This window comes from Cebus imitator, unplaced genomic scaffold (genome assembly GCF_001604975.1).
Source record: "Cebus imitator isolate Cc_AM_T3 unplaced genomic scaffold, Cebus_imitator-1.0 Scaffold572, whole genome shotgun sequence".
Taxonomy (NCBI): domain Eukaryota; kingdom Metazoa; phylum Chordata; class Mammalia; order Primates; family Cebidae; genus Cebus; species Cebus imitator.
In genome coordinates this window covers 313,875-328,712 of record NW_016107887.1, presented here as the reverse complement: position 1 = coordinate 328,712, position 14,838 = coordinate 313,875, and the positions used below count along the sequence as shown (strand labels likewise).

Sequence of the window (14,838 nt, the reverse complement as noted above, 5' to 3'; positions counted from 1 at the left end):
TTCTCCTTTCACCCTTTTGCCTGTGGCATTTCCAAGTCTGGGTTTTTCTTGTCTCTTTACTGCACTTATTCCTGCTGATCTTTCAAAATGTGGCTCATTTTTAACTCATCTATAAAGCTTCTTTGGAAGATATCAGCAAGCTTTAATGACTGCTGTATCTGAACTCCTAACTCCACAATACATATGGTAATGTCAGAATGTGTGTAATCCCTTTGTTACCAATTTTACAAAGCCGTGCTAAGTACAGGCTGAATATGTAACAGAAGGTGCACTGTCTTGGTTACACTGCACTCTTAGCTCCCTCTCCTTTTCTGAGGGCAGAGGGACTGCGCAAGATGGTCCCTATTATTGCTTTCAGCATGAAGACATACAGTTCTGACAGATACCCACTGACCAAATACAGAAACAACAATCTGAACGTATGGTTCGGAAACTGGTGAGGGTGGCAGCATTTCTATTGTCACAGTGACTGTAGGTAGTGACTCATATTTAGTGCCAAAGGCCAGAACTGCTCAATGTTATGAAGTGAATTTTGTCTCCCTGCCCCCATCAAATTAATATGTTGAAGTCCTTACCCTCAATGTGATGGTTATTTGGAGACAGGGCCTTTGGGAGGTGATAAGGTTTAGATTAAGCATCACAACGGGGCCCTTATTATGGGATTAGTGCCCTTATAAGAAGAGATAACAGGTAGCTTGTTCTGTCCTCTCTCCCACTCTCCCCTCCCTCTCTCCTATGTTAGGATACAGGAGAAGGTGATGGTCTACAGGCCAGGAAAAGAATCCTCACCAGAATCTTGGCCTGGAGGCACAGTGATTTTGAACTTCCAGTCTTTAGGCTAGGGATGTTCAATCTTTTGGCTTCTCGGGGCCACAGTGAAAGAAGAATAATTGTCTTGGGCCACAAATAAAATACACTAATGATAGCAGATGAGCTTTAAAAAAAAAAATCTCTTAATGTTTTAAGAAAGTTTACAAATTTGTGTTGGGCTGCATTCAAAGCTGTCCTGGGCTGCCTACAGCCTACAGGCCACAGGTTGGACAGGCATGCTCTAGACTGTGAGAAATAAATCTGTTGTTCATGCCAGCCAGTCAATAGGATTTTGTAATGGCAGCCCAAGATGATGAATCCCCTAAACATCCTACAATGTTCCACAACAAAGATCTGTGTCATCTTATTGGAGAAATTCTGCCTTACACAAGGAAAGGCATTCTGAATTTCTCTTGGAAACCTAACAATAGCGAGATGAAAATAACGGCCACAGCAGCAACAAATTAAGCTGTCACTAAATGTTTTACCTAATGATTGTAAACGCTCCGAACCCTACAGAGAGGTAGGTTTACATCTAACAAGTCAAACGGTAAGTGGAAGAGGAATGTTTCAACTGATGCTGGTCAGGTTCTGAAGTTCATTATCATCCCTCTGACTTGCTGACTTTACATTCTCAACTCTCAGGGGAGCTGAAGCTGCTCCACTCCAACCCCAGGAGAAGCTAAACCCTAGGTCAAGGATACATTGCTTTCTCCTGGGTACCCACTTGAGCCATACAGTTAGGAATTACCCTTTTTCAGTAGATGGTATAAATTTCTTTTTTCGTGACTTCAGATAGCTGTATTCTTCTTCCTTTCTCTCTTTGTCTTTCATGTAGTTATTAATGAGATGGATATAAAACCCACTACTAGGTATATATCCCAAAAAATGAAGTCAGTATATTGAAGAGATATCTGCACTCTCATGATTATTGTAAGTCTATTCACAACAGCAAAGAGAGGGAATCAACCTAAGTATCTATCAGCCAGATGAGTAGATAAAGACAATGTAGCATATATGCACAACAGAATTCTATTCAGGCTTAACAACAACAAAGTATATCTTGTCATTTAAGACAATACAGACAAACCTGGAAAATATTATGTTAAGCGAAACAAGCCAGGCATACAAAGACAAATACTGCACAATCTCACTTATGTGTGGAATCCAAAAAAGTCAACTCAGGCTTGGTGCAGTGGCTCACGCCTGCAATCCCAGCACTTTGGGAAATTGAGGTCAGCCTGGGCAACATGGTAAGATCTCATCTCTACAAAAAGTTTAAATATTAGCTGGGTGTGGTGGCACATGCCTGTGGTCTCCACTACTTGGGAGACTGAGGTGGGAGGATCACTTGAGCCCAGAAGTTAGAGACTGCAATGAGCCATGATTGTGTCACTGCACTGCAGCCTGGATGACAGAGTGAGGCACCACCTCTAAAGCAAACAAAATTGGACTCACAGAAGCAGAAAGTAGAATGGTGGCTCCCAGAGGCTAGGGGTTGGGAGATTAGCGGATGTAATGTATGTAAAATGTCAGAGAGGAGGAGTAAGTTCAAGAGATTGATTGTACATCATGGTGATGGTGACTACAGTTAGTAACAACATATTATATACTCAAAAATTGCTGAGAGTAGATTCCAAGCATCCTCACCACAAAAAAATAAGTATGTGAGGTGGTGCACATGTTAAAGAGCTTGATTTAACCATTCCAAAATGTATACACATAACACAGCATGTTGTACACCATAAGTCTTCACAATTTTTACTTGCCAATTAAAAAAATAAAGCTTGGGTATGGTGGCTCACATCTGTAATCCCAGCACTTTGGGAGGTCAAGGTGGAAGGACTGCTTGAGCCCAGGTGTTCGAGATCATCCTTGGGCGACATAATGAGACCCCATCTCTAAAAAAAAGTTAAAAAAAATTAGCAGGCCGTGGTGGTGTGTGCTTGCAGTCCCAGCTAACTGGAAGCCCAGCAGCTTGAGGTTACAGTGTGCTGCACTCCAGCCTGGGGTAAAGAAAGAAAAGAAGGGGACAGCTGAAAGTGGCTCACTCCTGTAATCCCAGAACTTCGGGAGGCCGAGGTGGATGGATCGCCTGAGGTCAGGCGTTCAAGACCAGCCTGGCCAACATGGTAAAACCTCATCTCTACTAAAAACATAAAAATTAGCTGGGTGTGGTGGCAGGCATCTGTAATCTCAGCTACTCAGGAGTCTGAGGCAGGAGAATCACTTGAACTTAGGGGGCGGAGGTTGAAGTGAGCCGAGATCGCATCACTGCGCTCCAGCCTAGGCAACAATATCGAGACTTGTCTCAAAAAAAAAAAAAAGAAAAGAAAAGAAAAGAAAAGAAAAGAAGGAAAAGAAGAAAGGAAGGAAGAACATTCTTAAAAAGATGGTCTGTGGCTAATTTGTTAAAAATAAAAAAAATAAAATATATTTTAAAATGACAAATACAGGACTGCTTCTTGCTTCAGAGGGTCTTGTACCCACAGAAACCTAGCAGGATCAACATGACACCCCAGGAAAAAAGGCAAACAGCTGGCAAAGGTCATCTGGCCTCTAAACCTTAGAGTGAAGGACTCTTTCACAGGGCTAGGATCAAGAAACACACTAAGGGAATGGGGCCAAGAGGTTGCCCAAGCCTGCCAGTAATTATCCTTTAAGACTCCCAATACAGTCTACTGCAAAAGCTTAGTGGTATTCAAGAATTCTCTGAAAACCTATACAATACTATTCTGTACATTTACCACTTGCTGAGAAGAGGGTCCATAGATTTTAATAGACTCTTAAACCTCTCAAATCACTGGTCTGGGCTAAAAGAACAGAGTCCTCATTCCTCACATGTAGTTTAGGGCAGCTCACCAGGACACATGCATATGACAGGGACTTGGGAACAAACCCCTAGCTAGTTTCCCAGATTGTATCTGCCTGTGTCTTCTGTGTATATCTCCCACAACTGCGTGGAACCAAGTGACAGTGAAGATTCAGAATCCCAGAAATCGCTAACAGAAGATGCAAACAACACATACCTTCCCCTTACCTATGTTAATATGAAACTACTGCCATTGATATTTATGATAATTATTTCTTGCATGCAGTTACTGCCTTTACTCAGGGAATAAGGCAGACCGATGGCAATGGTAGAATCTCAGGAAAAAAATGTACAGAGGGTCCTCTCCCCCTCTCCTTCTGCCACTAACCCCCAAACTTACTCTCTCTCACACAGACACAGAAATATAGAAACACAATATAAGTTGTCCAAATTCATTTCCCAAAATAGATCTTGATTCTTCAACTCAAAGTCATTTATTGCGATGATTTTAAGTAATACTAAGCATTTTAAACATGAAATTTTATCCATAGAAGATTTGGAATTTGTTTTGTTTTTAAACAATTTAAAAACAATGAGAAAACCCTTTAAAATTTACCTTCTAACTGCGACGGACTTAGAGGTACAGTTGCTTGTTATGACAGGTATTAACCTAGGGATGTGTGTGTGCTGTGAAGAACAACAAAAAACAGAGGTGAACACTTGCAAATACAAAAACAAAACTAAGAGAATCACTTCCTTAGTAACCTACTTATAGGACATATACGTCAGATTAGAATGTCAATGATTTTAAAAGGAAAAATGAATTTACCGAATATTGTCAAAAGCCATCAGAAAATTTACAGAGTTAAGAACAGGCAACATAATGACATGAAGATAAGCCTAAAACAATCATTAGTACGAGGTCTAAATTATCTCAGCTGTAGAGATCTGAGTGGGTTTAAAAGGAATCATCAGACCAATATATTTTGATACTGTTTCGATGGAAATGTCCAGTAATGACCTTGGGGTTAACAGTTTAAGTAGGCAGTGCAAGTAAGACCAGTAAGAACTAAAAATAATACAAAATAAATAACCAAAATAATCAAGAATATTCTGGATAGATTTAAGACAACATCATCAAGCCTCAAGGTTTCAAGAGCTGCCTCCAGGCAAAAATGACTTGAAAATGGTAGGGAGGTAATATGAAAAACCATTTTAAGCCTTTGTGAACTAGATTTTGTTAAAAACTTGTGTATAAATTACTTGGATAATTAAATAAATTTAAATAAGTGCCTAGAAAACCTAACCAAATAAAACATTTTGTTTCTGTGCTTACGTGCGATTAATTAAACTTTTGGGTGAACAGCAAAACCACAAGCACAAATACCTAAAATGGAAGGACTAGGATTAAGGAGGTAAGACTAAGAGTAATACCTGAGTAACAAGGATACAATACAAACTCAGAAGCAGACACTGAATGTTCAAATACTTTAAACCAATAGTGAGTTAACAATACCTCATTAACTTTATAACACATCCATAATTCACATTATGAGTTATAAAAAGCTCATATGCTACAATTAAGTAGAGAGAAAAAATATAAATACAAAATTCCAATATAATTATGCTAATACATTTACTCAATATAATTATGCTAACAAAAATGCCTCTAATATTTATCAACCATCAGTATTTACCACTGGCTTATTTCATGTATGGCCTATAACATACTTACCCGAATAATTAACCTAACAGCTACAACACCAGACGTGGCCATAATTTTGGCACTGTTTGGAATTAAATTAAATATAGTTGGCATAATGGCTTCAGCTCCATGGTCAAACTTATTCCCCAGAACTGATGACAGATGCCTAAAACACAAAATGGATAGTGGACTATAGTTATTTTTCTTAGAAACAGTGAAGATATAAACCACTTAACATCTAGAGCCTTCATTTAAAGTCATCTAGGAATAAAGGACAAGGGTCTAAGATTTCCGATGTGCATGCTGAGAACTTGGCAAATAGTTCTTAGCCTAAATGTTTCATTTTTATTAAAAAAAAAAAAAAAAACTCCAACTAGTCTTTGTGAAGGCTTTTGTTTGTTTTCTAGAGGCAGGATCTCACTATGCGGCCCATGATGAACTTCCTCCTGGGCTCCAGCAATCCTCCCACTGCAGCCTTCCAAGTAGCTGGGAGTCCAGGCACATGCCAACTCACCTGCCCCAACTAATCTTAGCCTAGCAAACAAACAAACTGATCACATATTAACAAAACACAAATATGAAGAAGTGCCCCTGGTTGCTTTTTTTCTTTTGTCCTTTATCTTAACATAAAATATTCAGGCTTCAAAATCTGAACTGCAGCCAAAACTTTAAACAGCTGCAATGCCTCCTCTTCTTACTGCTGCTGCTCTGATATTTTGACATACATCCCAACACAAAGTTTTATTAGCTTTGATCACTAGTACATGTACCACTAGGAAAAATTTTATTGCAGTAAATGCTTTTAACTTTATAACTAAGTACTCTGCTAGGAACAAACATTCTGATAGCCATGCTATTGTCTGTCAGCAAAACTAATGAAAAATCAGAGAAACAGAATTTTACAGAATTTCATTTTTCCATATTAACAACTGCTTCGAAGTTTGAAATAAAGGCTTCAGAGCTATGTCACTGAATAAAATAAAATTTAAAATCTGTCACATTTCACATAATTGAGCAAAAAATATTGTAAAAGTACTGAAAGAAGTGTTAACTGGAATGGGTCTTGGAGACTAGTCAGAAGTTACATGAAAGAGACCCAGCCCACATGCTTAAGGAGACATCTCTGAAGTTCTATGGTGATAATAATACTTTATGGTGAGAATATGGAGCATCGCAGTCCTTACCCCAACGTGATACAAGCCTCCCGCACTACCTGAGACCGCAGATCCTTAGCAGAGAGTTTAAAGGCTCCATCCAAAAGACGCAAATGTTGAAAGAAGTTATCATACTCAGCAGCACCAGCCAAAAGTAAAGATCTAATCTTTTTTAGCTAATGGGATAGAGAAAATTCGGAGAAACTGAAAACAATTCTAACACAGAATATACAAAACAACAGAAAAAAAAATCACAGAATATACAAAACAACAGAACCCATCAAACATAAAAGAGATAAACTTTTACCAACTCTAAACAGTTAGAGTTCAACTGATTAGAAAGTCTTCCCAAGAGAATTCAGCAGTTAAATATTAGCTAATACAATGAACAAATCTACATATCACAAATAAGATTAAATAATTTTTAACTAGAGTATTTGTGATACACATACTGCAATTTCTGCAAAAAAAAAAAAAAAGGATTTTTTACATTTGAAATATCTTAAAGTATTTACATATCCTACAACACTAATGATAAATAACTAAAAACTTTTGGCTTGTGAAAAGCCCCTCCCAAGCTTACCTCCCTCCACACCCCACTTCTACTGCCATTTATTTAGTGATCAAAGGAAGAAGCATTCCTGCAGAATAATTTCTTTATTATCCTGCACTGCACCATTAACTGTCTGGTCTGAATTTTAAGTACAATACCATATCCATTGTATCACCTCTATTCTTGCCAGCCAACCAATAGAAAATAGCCTTCTCAGATATGACACACCCTCACTTTAATCCCCAACCCACTTCCTATTAATCTACTTTTTTTTTTTTTTTTTTTTTTATAAAAAAGACAGGGTTTCACAATGTTGGCCAGGCTGGTCTTGAACTCCTGACCTCAGGTGATCTGCCTGCCTCCGCCTCCCAAAGTGCTGAGATTACAGGCGTGAGCCACCTGCCCAGCCTAATCTACTTTTAAAAATAAAGGAGACGGCCGGGCGCAGTGGCTCAAGCCTGTAATCCCAGCACTCTGGGAGGCCGAGGCGGGTGGATCACAAGGTCAAGAGATCGAGACCATCCTGGTCAACATGGTGAAACCCCGTCTCTACTAAAAATACAAAAAATCAGCTGGGCATGGTGGCGCATGCCTGTAATCCCAGCTACTCAGGAGGCTGAGGCAGGAGAACTGCCTGAACCCAGGAGGCGGAGGTTGCGGTGAGTCAAGATCGTGCCATTGCACTCCAGCCTGGGTAACAAGAGTGAAACTCTGTCTCAAAAATAAATAAATAAATAAATAAAAATTAAAAAAATAAATAAATAAAATAAAGGAGACATGACTTTCTAGCAAGTGATATGAAGAAAGAAAAGAATACTGGGGGACATACACTAAAAATGCCATGAAAAAGCCACTTTAAAGGCAAACAATCACAGAATAAAATCTCTACTAAGGTGAGAGTGGAGGCTGTCGCCATATATTTCAGTTAGGTCTTTGTTAAAAGACTAGGTGATTCATAAAAGTGTAAGTTGGTGTGTTTTCGAAATAAAAAACAGAAGGAGGTACTCTACTAAAAAGCTGAAGTATAAATATAATTTGTATTTAAAATATATGCTGTTTAAAATTCATTAGAGCTGTCCCCTGATTTTATAACAAAGTATTTGAGATATTTAAATAAATCTTATGAAAATGTAATCACATGAAGTCAACGGCTTACAGCATTTACTCTTTGCTCCCAATCATGCTTGTCATCAGACAATATTTCCCTGATTTTGTTTATGGATTCCTCAAGGTCTCGGCTGGAATAAATCTGTAAGCAAAATTAATTTACAATCAATATAAAAACATGTAGAATAAACAAATTATTTCTTAATTACATGAAGTCAAGAGCATTACATATAATAAAAGATATTTCATTTTTAAGAAATGTCTATGAGAAAATATCTGAAAAGTCTTGTCTTATAACGAGGATCTTTCTCACTATAAATGCGTACCCACAAGATTTGTTTCCATATGTGAATAACCCTGCCTCAAACATAGCTTTACGATAAACTTCACAGAGGATTTCATGTACAAAGGAGAAAGGAGCCTACTGACAGTCAGTGATGCATAAGTCATTTATTACTTAGTATTATTTTTAACATGACACTATACCTATAATTTTAGACACTTTCAAAATCTTCTTCCTCATTTATCCCACATCTTACTTAGAAAACAGGTAGAGTATAGGGTATAATCAATCTTGATGTATGTATGCGAGGAAGGTCAGGTCAAGTACTTAAGGATAAACCTGAACCCAAGATTCTTTTTTTTTAGGAGACTGGGTCTTTCGCCCAGGTTGGAGTGCAGTGGTGCAATCTCAGCTTACAACAAACGCCACCTCCCAAGTTCAAGAGCGCCTCCCACCTCACTCTCCCCAGTAGCTAGACCTCTAATTAGGTGCATGCCACCACGGATAATTTTTGTACTTTTTGTAGAGATGAGGTTTCGCCATGTTGCCTAGGCCACTGAGAGTCTTGTTACCTGATTTTTACACACATGGCAACCAAGGTGGCAAAGAGAGTTGTACATAGCAGACACTAAGTGCCACAGGAATCCAGCACACAGTCAATGTAGGCTGAGAAAAAGTATTAGTCTCAAACAGCAACAGACAATACTAAGGCAAAAAGCAGTCAAAAACTTGTGGCTATATTCCAATTTTTATAAATAATCTTCATCTGTTAGGTACTCAAAGTAAAGCATCAAAGAAGGTATAAACTTAGTTCTTATAAAACCATTCTCTACAACTTTTCAGACACCCAAATCTTTCAATTTTATGAATTTTTCTAAGAAAAATCCCTAAATAAATATACATTTTCATTCTCTAACTTAGCATCATCTATTTCTTTCTCTTTTATGTGACCTGATCCATAAACTTAATAACGGAACAACCAATGTCTTTCCTGTTCTCACTGAAAGATCATCTTGTGCCTGATTTTTGCTCCAACATTTTCTAGTCTGCACCTCAGATATCCTGTAGTGTTAATAGATAAAATTACCTGACCTAGTAAAGAACATTGCATAGGCATACTTGAAAAATAAAGTTTGAAGAATAAATCTACCCTTGTTTGTAATCACACTCAAATATCCTCACTGACCTGTACTACAGGTACATCATCAAATGCTTTAATAAAATCCTCTTCATCAACAGCACCAGCTCCTTCTTTTGCAGCTATAAAAGAAGAATTTTAAAAATGTAAACAATATGAAACAATGTGTATAATACATACACTGAAGAAGTCTAAACATACACAGTCAGAATTAGATTTTGGAAGATTTAGAACTTTTTTTTTTTTTGACATGGAGTTTCACTCTTGTTACCCAGGCTGGAGTGTAACGGCACGATCTCGGCTCACCGCAACCTCCGTCTCCTAGGTTCAGGCAATTCTCCTGCCTCAGCCTCCCGAGTAGCGGGATTACAGGCACACGCCACCATGCCCAGCTAATTTTTTGTAATTTTTGTAGAGACGGGGTTTCACCATGTTGACCAGGATGGTCTCGATCTCTTGACCTCATGATCCACCCGCCTCGGCCTCCCAAAGTGCTGGGATTACAGGTGTGAGCCACCACACCCGGCCAGATTTAGAACTTTTAAAAAAAGGTTTCATATAACTTTGGAGGGACATGAAATTGACAAACATTACTGACTTCATATCAAGATGAAATACAGTAATTCTACAATGCTATATACATTAGCTTAAGGTCACTTAGACTACCTGTTTAGGCAGGTAGAGCATGAGTGTTAAAGGATTTAGATATTGTAGTAATACACAAGTCTTTTGAAAAATTCCTAATAAATGGATCAAGCAGAAAATTTAATTCTTCAGGGAAAAAAATTATTACAGCATAATAACAATATTAACAATAATCCAGCATAACACATTTGTGAATATTCAAACAAGTCCTAAATAATTTAAGATTTAACTTTATATTAGTTTGAAAACAGTTCTATTTCCTTGAACTCATAACTGTCATTTTTTTCACTTAAGAATCAGTTATAAGTTTCTCCTACAAAGTTATCCTAAGATACTTTTGTATACAGTACTTAAAAGTATTTAAAGAAAGTATTTCTTTTTGCTAATATGAGCTCCCCTTTATGCAAGAATATCAAGTGATGCTTTATCAGATTATTTTTTTACATTTTAAAAACTGGTGTCTACAGTCATCTTCATAACCCCCATTAATGATTTAACATGACTGCTTTTCTAAGACCTGCTTACCAGACATGTATATGGTGTTCCGGGTCCTGAAGGACTATCCAGAGAGAAAGGGGCTTTAAAGACAATCCCAGGTAGCAGTAAATGTGTGTCATCACTCTTGCTGAAGATCACTCACACTGTGGAAAAGCTAACCACTATAAAGGACGATAGTCACTCACTGTGATGTGGTGCTCTGTGTCTGTTTTAGCATAAAAACTGGACCCCACTGAGCAGAGAGGCCCTGGATGCCTCCTTTGCATAAGGCCCTACACCATGTACCCACACATACCAGAGTATTCAAAGGCCAACAGCAGTCCCTAAGCCTAAGGTATCTGATGAGGAGGAGCTAACCAGGTAATTCACAACTACGGCATTAAACAACATGGGAAGACAGGGCTGATATGTGCATAATCTACACAGCAGGGACTTCTGGAAGGGATATGGATCCGGGATTGGAGGGAAAGCACCAGTCTGATCATATAGCAATTTTCTAAGCCTTGTTGGTGCAGCTGATAACTACCTAACAATAGATCAAGAAAAAAGATTAGAAAGATTGTTCAGGCATTAAAAGGAACAAAGTACTGCTATATGCTACAAGGCAGATGAAACACTGAAAACATTCCCTTTAAAATGGCTAATTTTATGTTATATGAATTTAAACTCAGTAACAAAAAAAATGTTTTAAAATATACCAAAAAATTATTAGAAAGAACTAGAAATAATCACAATTAACATCCCTGCAGCTCCTCTATCACAAACAGATGCTGGGGTCAGGGGGCAGAGTGGTGCCACACTGGTCTGGTCAAGATACCAATATTCTAGGGCTAGTTCAGAATTCAGGAGAGGCCATCAGGAGACAGGATTTTTTTTTTTTTTTTTAAACTTTATTTCCAAACTTCTCAAGGAGGTAGGAGACAGCATTTTAATGCTAATCATGAGTACAACTTTTACTTGGCCCATTCAGCTTCATTTTTTTGGTTCGTGGGATTCCCCACCCACCACTCCCCCACCACCAACAGCAGCTCAAAAGCTCACAGCTATCAGTGAAAATGGTTCTAAAAGCAGCAGCTACACAATTTTTCTGAGGTAAATTTCAGAGGAAATTTGCATGTAAATGTAAAATTTGAGAGAAAATGAGAATTGTATATAACAACTAGTTAAACTGCCTACATTAGGGGTGAAAGGAAGAATTTATGAGAGAAATCTCCTAAAATTTATTTAATGCAACATCAATACTGGTCTCACAAGGAACCATGTTACTTGTAAGAACAAAATATATTTTATTTCTTTTCATTTCCAACTTTTATTTTAAGTTCAGGGTACAGGCGCAGGATGCGCAGGTTTGTTACACAGGTAAACGTGTGCCATGTTGGTTTGCAGATCATCCCATCACCTAGGTATTAGGCCCAGCATCCGTTAGCTATTGTTCCTGACGTTCTCCATCCTCCCACCCCAAACCCTGCAACAGGTCCCAGTGTGTGTTTTTCCTGCCCATGTATCCATGTGGTCTCATCATTGAGCTCCCACTTACAAGTGAGAACGTGCAGTATGTGGTTTTCTGTTCCTGTGTTAGTTTGCTGAGGATAATGGCCTCCAGCTCCACCCATGTCCCTAGCAAAAGACACGATCTTGTTCCTTTTTATGAATGCATAGTATTCCACGGTATATATGTACCACATTTTTTTTATCCAGTCTCTCATTGATGGGCATTTAGGTTGATTCCATGTCTTCGCTATTGTGAATAGTGTTGTGACGAACATGTACATGCATGTATCTTTATAACAGAATGATTTATATTCCTTTGGGTATATACCCAGTAATGCGATTGCTGGGTCAAATGGTATTTCTGCCTCTAGGTCTCTGAGGAATTGCCACACTGTCTTCCACAATGGTTGAACTAATTTGGACTCCCACCAATAGTGTAAACACGTTCCTTTTTCTCCACAAACTTGCCAGCATGTTGTTTTTCTGACTTTTTAGTAATAGCCATTCTGACTGGTGTGAGATGGTATCTCATTGTGGTTTTGATTTGCATTTCTCTAATAATAAATGGTATTGAGCTTTCTTTCATATGTTTGTTGGCCACATGTATGCCTTCTTTTTGTAAGTGTCTGCTCATGTTCTTTGCCTACTTTTTAATGTTTTTTTTTTTTTTTTNTTTTTTTCTTGTAAATTTAAGTTCCTTGTAGATTCTGGATGCTAGGCCTTTGTCAGATGGACAGATTGCAAAAATTTTCTTCCATTCTGTAGGCCTCCGTGTCCGCTCTGATGACAGTTTCTTTGGTTTAATTGATCCAGTTCTCAATTTTTGCTTTTGTTGCAATTGCTTTTGGCATCTTCATCATGAAATCTTTGCCCATGCCTATGTCCTGAATGGTACTACCTAGATTTTCTTCTAGGGTTTTACAGTTTTGAGTTTTACATTTAAGTCTTTTATGCATCTTGTATTGGTTTTTGTATAGTGTGTAAGGAAGTGGTCCGGTTTCAATTTTCTGCATATGGCTACCAGTTCTCCCAGCACCATTTATTAAACAGGGAATTCTTTCCCCATTGTTTGTTTTTACCAGGTTTGTCGAAGATCAGACGGTTGCAGGTGTGGAGTCTTTATTTCTGGCTTCTCTATTCTATTGCATTGGTCTATGTGTCTGTTCTTGTACCAGTATCATCCTGATTTGGTTAAAGTAAGCTTGTAATATAAAGTTGAATAGCGAGATGCATCCAGCTTTGTTCTTTGTGCTTAGGATTGTCTTGGCTATACGAGCTCTTATTTGGTTCCATATGAATTTTAAGATAGTTTCTCTTCTAATTCTGTGAAGAATGTCAATGTCAGTTTAATGGAAATAGCATTTAATCTATAAATTTCTTTGGGCAGTATGGTCATTTTCATAATATTAATTCTTCCTATCCACGGACACAGACTGTTTTTCCATTTGTTTTTATCAGCTCTGACTTCTTTGAGCAGTGGTTTGTAGTGCTCCGTGAGGAAGTCCTTCACTTCCCTTTAGCTGTATTCCAAATCATGGCCATTGTGATTGGGAATTCACTCCTGATTTGGCTCTCTGCTTGCCTGATGTTGACGTATAGGAATGCTAGTAATATTTGCACACTGATTTTGTATCATGAGGCTTTGCTGAAGTTGTTTATCAGCTTAAGAAGCTTTTGGGTTGAGACAATAGGGTTTTCTACATATAGGATCATGTCATCTGCAAATAAAGATAGTTTGACTTCCTCTCTTCCTATGAGAATACCCTAATCCTAACCCCAACCCTATGTTCCTTTAGCTCAGTGAAGTTCATTATTATCCACATTCTGAGGTCTACTTCTGTCATTTCAGCCATCTCAGTCTCAGCCTAGTTCTGAGCCGTTGATGGAGAGGGGTTGTGGTCATCTGAAGGAAAAGGGGCACTCTGGCTTTTTGAGTTTTCAGCACTTTTGTGTTGACTCTTTCTCATCTTTGTGGGCCTACCTTTGATCTTTGAGGTTGTGGTCCTTTGGATGGGTTTTTTTGTTGTTGCTGTTTTCTATTTGGTTTTCTTTTAAAAGTCTGGTCACTCTTCTGTGGGACTGCTGCTAACCAGCTTTCTACAGATTGTCTTTGAGGTCTTGAGCTCTACCCTCCCCGCATGAGGAGCCTGCGGTCCAGGTAGAGAAATACAGGCCTTCCACTCCCACAGAGCTACCTCCTGCTGGCCCAGCTCCACCTCAGGCTGACATCCAACAGACACACCAACAGCTGCCACCTCACCATGGCTCACCGGGAACTGGCGCAGAGGTGGCTGGTCTCCACCACCCACAGCCCGACCCTGCACGCAGAGCATGCACACACCCCCCAACACCCAGGGGCCAGTCCACAGACATATTTTAAAGACAGGGGATACAGTGTGACTTCTGGATTAGTCTCTGTCTTGTTAAGTAGAAATTATGGTTTCAGGCAGTATTGGATCCAGATAACTAAATAATGCCATGAGGGTGCCCGCTTTTGCTCTTATCTCTGAGCTATGCTTTCCTCTGTGCTGGCTTCCTTCTCTGACAGGCTCCACCTTACCAGAATGTGGCAAAAGTCAACACAGTAGCTCACATTTACAACTCACCAGCTCATCAGCATCAGTATTACAATGCTAATTCCA

At 38.7% G+C, this 14,838-nt stretch overlaps 1 protein-coding gene across 25 annotated transcripts in view; it reads right to left on the bottom strand.

Annotated features, from left to right (window-relative positions):
* The window catches only part of CLASP1 (cytoplasmic linker associated protein 1), a 291,806-nt gene that overhangs the window by 107,244 nt on the left and 169,724 nt on the right, over window positions 1–14,838 (bottom strand). For all 25 annotated transcript variants that reach the window (XM_037734066.1, XM_017516071.2, XM_037734067.1 and 22 more), the window contains exons 10-14: window positions 9,611–9,684; window positions 8,191–8,283; window positions 6,512–6,657; window positions 5,358–5,493; window positions 4,239–4,309 (exon numbers count right to left, since the gene is read on the bottom strand). In XM_037734066.1, the coding sequence (XP_037589994.1) occupies window positions 4,239–4,309; window positions 5,358–5,493; window positions 6,512–6,657; window positions 8,191–8,283; window positions 9,611–9,684 (520 nt within the window). The remainder of the gene's footprint in view (window positions 1–4,238; window positions 4,310–5,357; window positions 5,494–6,511; window positions 6,658–8,190; window positions 8,284–9,610; window positions 9,685–14,838) is intronic.